The following is a 4,246-nucleotide window of genomic DNA, read 5'->3' as shown; positions in this document are numbered from 1 at the left end:
TGAGAATGTCTCAGATGACAACCGAACTGACATCAAGTACCAGCGCATATATTCAATTGGTCGAATTACCAGAATATAGTTCATTTCCCCCCACCTCCTGATTTTCCCAGAATCTCTATGTTAACCAAGGGTTTTGCAAATGTAACATCAGTAGGGTAGAGAGAGGAAAAAGGGGGGAAGAGGTATTTATGACTGTCATAAACCTACCCCCAGGCCAACGTCATGACAGTAGTATGGGCATTGCCAGGTGATTCATTACAAAAGATGATTACAGAAACAGAGTTATTGTACATATTAAATTAGTGTGGCCAAACCACTTCTGGTTTTTGTTTCTACCTGGTAGTTAATTTGCACTCACTTAGTTTCCTAGGTCTAAATCAGTCCCTGATTAGAAGTAGAGGATGAAACCCAGAAGTGTTTTGGCCCTCCAGGACCAGAATTGGACAGCCTTGAATTATAGCATTACATTAGAATATTACGTTTTCTTGGTTTTATCAAAACGTCACAATGTAGAGGAACTGAGTAAGTATCTCAAGGCACATTGAATATATACAACAATGTAATGACTTGACATTGGATAAATTATTCAATGATATGTTTTACAGTGTTTTTATGTTAAATCCATGCCATCAAGTTTTCCCTTCAGAGTTTCAATTTTTTAAAATAAAGAACTCCCCCTCCAAGTGTACTGTGTATTTTGTTTTCTATAAAATGTGATGGGGTACATACAGGAAAACATCATTATCACTACTATAACGTTTTAACCTGGGTTGGTACACAAAACTGGACGCTCGTATTACTCAGATTGGTCTGCCATTTCTACACCAGTTTAATTTCTTCATATCAAATCACAATCTAGTCTAAAACAACATAGTTGTAATAGTCAAGAGATGATCACTCATCTACAAGACATTTTAAAATTACAATCATCCTAAATAAAATAAGCCTTTGTTGAAAAGTAAAAATGCTTACTTTGTTGACCACCTAAGACAAAAATACATTGCAGTGTTCACAGCATTCTGGTGGGAAAACCGCTGACATGTTAAAAGTCCAACTATTTACATGACAATACTGCCGTTGATCCATGGATTATAAAGAGAGGACGCACCTCCCAACCCAGTGAGACCAAAGTTGACCTTCACAATGGGAAAGGTAAGGCTGGTTTTTATGCTATGCATATGTTGTGCCTCTGCATTCCTCCATAGATTATTCTACCGAAATCAATAAAAGGGGATGAGATTCATTAAAGGTAATGTGTGCCTCTGATCAGGATTTTTAGTCTGTACAATATTACAAAAGAATTCTAAATCTTGGGGCTTACTGCTGGGGAAGAGATCTGGTCTTACACAATAAAACACCTCAATTGATCTGTTTTTTAGATAATTTTCTACGAAGACAGAAACTTCCAGGGTCACTCTTATGAGTGCGGTGTAGAATGCTCTGACCTACATGCCCACTTCCGCCGCTGCAACTCCATCAAGGTGGAGAGCGGCAACTGGATGGTGTACGAGAGGCCCAGCTACATGGGCTATCAGTACTTCCTGAAGGAAGGCGAGTTCTCCGACTACCAGCGTTGGATGGGCTTCAATGACTGCGTCAGGTCCTGTCGCATGATCCCCCAGGTAAGAGACGGATTAAGGAAGAGGTTAAAGAGATCCCGTTAACTCTGAAGTATTGGAGGGATTCTAAAGTATTACAGGGACTTCTGGACCTTTGTAGTTTGATCCCAAAACTACAGGAAATCAACTGCTGGATTCTGAGCAGTGGAGGCTGGTGGAGAACGAAATGGGGAGGACAGGCTCATTATCCTTCCCATTTCTCCCTCCACCAGCCTCCACTGACTCTGAGGTTGGACGTAGTCTACCACATATTTTTCTGAGCTGGCTACACATGAGTATCATCCCAATAACATTCCTCTCTGTATCCACAGCACCAGGGATCTCACCGTATGAGAATCTTCGAGCGCTCCGAGTTCGGAGGACAGATGACGGAGTTGACAGACGACTGCCCCAACCTCTACGAGCGTTTCCATTACAATGACATCTACTCTTGCAATGTGATGGAGGGCTCCTGGCTTTTGTATGAGCACCCCAACTACAGGGGGCGCCAGTACCTGCTGACCCCGGGAGAGTACAGGAGATACAACGAGTGGGGAAGCATGAGCGCCAGAGTGGGTTCCATCAGACGCATTGCTATGTAAGAAGCTGAATGTATGACTCTTGAATCAATGACCAATGGGAAATCATGTTGAAATAAATCAATCCACACAGAGCCTTTTTTTCCTGCCTTTTGTATTTTAAACCACGGAGAAAGAATGAATATACAAACTTATCTGTTAGGTTGGTTGAACTTTTAAAAGGTTTTACCATGAATTAACTCCCATATTACCGGGGTTTACTGAGTGAAACTGTGGAGTGAATAGACCTAGAATAGACCATGCGTGTACCCGAAATATCACATCAAATATTTGTATTCTTTGGTTATTGTCATGAACAGGCTGTGAAATGAATAATTTACATATTTTGCTTTGCACTCACATTTGTGTAATGTGTTACAGATGTAGGATCCTAATTTGATCACCCTGCAATGCATTAAAAAAGGCTTCTAAAGTTTGTCATTACCACTTTGACATTTCAGACGTGGTTATCCCTTACGAAAAATGTATCAACTCCAATCCCATTAATTATAATCCACATAATAATTCACATTTCCTGTTGCTGCAGGATTATTTTCCTGCTGTAGCAAACTGGCTTAAATTAAGATCCTACATCTGTACTCAGCAGAATCTGCTAATATTTTCATTCATGATACAATAGGGAAATGTCTGGGCAACTCATAGTCAGCACTGTTGATTGAAGAACTTGAGTTACAGAAAGGCAAATTAATTGATTGCAACATTGTAACACGAAAAAGTGCATCTGATGATGTTAACGTTGTATTTTTGAACCGTCTTCCATGTTGTAATGGCTTGAATGGAATCATTGGAATAGTATCAAACACATGAAAACAGTGCGTTTCAAGCTGTTCCATTGGTTCCATTCCAGCCATTATGATAAGCCCGTCCTCCTATAGTTCCTCCCACCAGCGTAGCCCGTCCTCCTATAGTTCCTCCCACCAGCGTAGCCCGTCCTCCTATAGTTCCTCCCACCAGCGTAGCCCATCCTCCTATAGTTCCTCCCACCCCCCCACCAGCGTCCTCCCTATAGTTCCTCCCACCAGCGTAGCCCATCCTCCTATAGTTCCTCCCACCAGCGTAGCCCATCCCCTATAGTTCCTCCTCCTATAGTTCCTCCCACCAGCGTAGCCAGCGTCCTCCTCCTATAGTTCCTCCCACCAGCGTAGCCCGTCCTCCTATAGTTCCTCCCACCAGCGTAGCCCATCCTCCTATAGTTCCTCCCACCAGCGTAGCCCTATAGTTCCTCCTATAGTTCCTCCCACCAGCGTAGCCCGTCCTCCTATAGTTCCTCCCACCAGCGCAGCCCGTCCTCCTATAGTTCCTCCCACCAGCGCAGTCCTCCTATAGTTCCTCCCACCAGCAGCGTCCTCCTATAGTTCCTCCCACCCGTCCTCCTATAGTTCCTCCCACCAGCGTAGCCCATCCTCCTATAGTTCCTCCCACCAGCGTAGCCCGTCCTCCTATAGTTCCTCCCACCAGCGTAGCCTGTCCTCCTATAGTTCCTCCCACCAGCGTAGCCCGTCCTCCTATAGTTCCTCCCACCAGCGTAGCCCGTCCTCCTATAGTTCCTCCCACCAGCGTAGTTCCTCCTATAGTTCCTCCCACCAGCGTAGCCCGTCCTCGTATAGTTCCTCCCACCAGCGTATAGTTCCTCCCACCAGCGTAGCCCGTCCTCCTATAGTTCCTCCCACCAGCGTACTCTACCATGCATATGCGTACATTTATTGTTATACAATGCCGTTAAAGTGCATGATAATGTAACACTAAATATTGAATACAAATCCCTCTGTGTTCTGTGGATGGTCTAGAAGCACCTGCACAAGTGTTCACTGTTTGGAGACACATACTGTTTGGAGACACACACTGTTTGGAGACACACACTGTTTAGAGACACACACTGTTTGGAGACACACACTGTTTGGAGACACACACTGTTTAGAGACACATACTGTTTGGAGACACATACTGTTTGGAGACACACACTGTTTGGAGACACACACTGTTTGGAGACACACACTGTTTGGAGACACACACTGTTTAGAGACACATACTGTTTGGAGACACATACTG

General features: G+C 43.9%; 1 protein-coding gene across 1 annotated transcript; it reads left to right on the top strand.

Moving 5' to 3' along the window:
- Window positions 1–1,011: 1,011 nt before the first annotated feature.
- LOC124008352 (gamma-crystallin S-1-like) lies at window positions 1,012–2,272 on the top strand. Its single transcript, XM_046319549.1, has 3 exons — window positions 1,012–1,152; window positions 1,380–1,622; window positions 1,931–2,272. The coding sequence occupies exons 1-3, from the start codon at window positions 1,144–1,146 to the stop codon at window positions 2,198–2,200; spliced, it is 522 nt and encodes a 173-aa protein (XP_046175505.1). The 5' UTR covers window positions 1,012–1,143; the 3' UTR covers window positions 2,201–2,272.
- The last annotated feature ends 1,974 nt before the right edge of the window (window positions 2,273–4,246 follow it).

The sequence above is a fragment of the Oncorhynchus gorbuscha genome, linkage group LG21, assembly GCF_021184085.1.
Source record: "Oncorhynchus gorbuscha isolate QuinsamMale2020 ecotype Even-year linkage group LG21, OgorEven_v1.0, whole genome shotgun sequence".
NCBI classification, from domain to species: Eukaryota; Metazoa; Chordata; class Actinopteri; order Salmoniformes; family Salmonidae; genus Oncorhynchus; species Oncorhynchus gorbuscha.
Note: the sequence above shows the minus strand (reverse complement) of the source record. Positions and strands in the feature narration are given on the sequence as shown.

Coding starts and splice junctions, on each gene's coding strand:
- LOC124008352 (XM_046319549.1), top strand. Junction 1,623..1,930: donor CCTGTCGCATGATCCCCCAG/GTAAGAGACGGA, acceptor CTGTATCCACAG/CACCAGGGATCTCACCGTAT.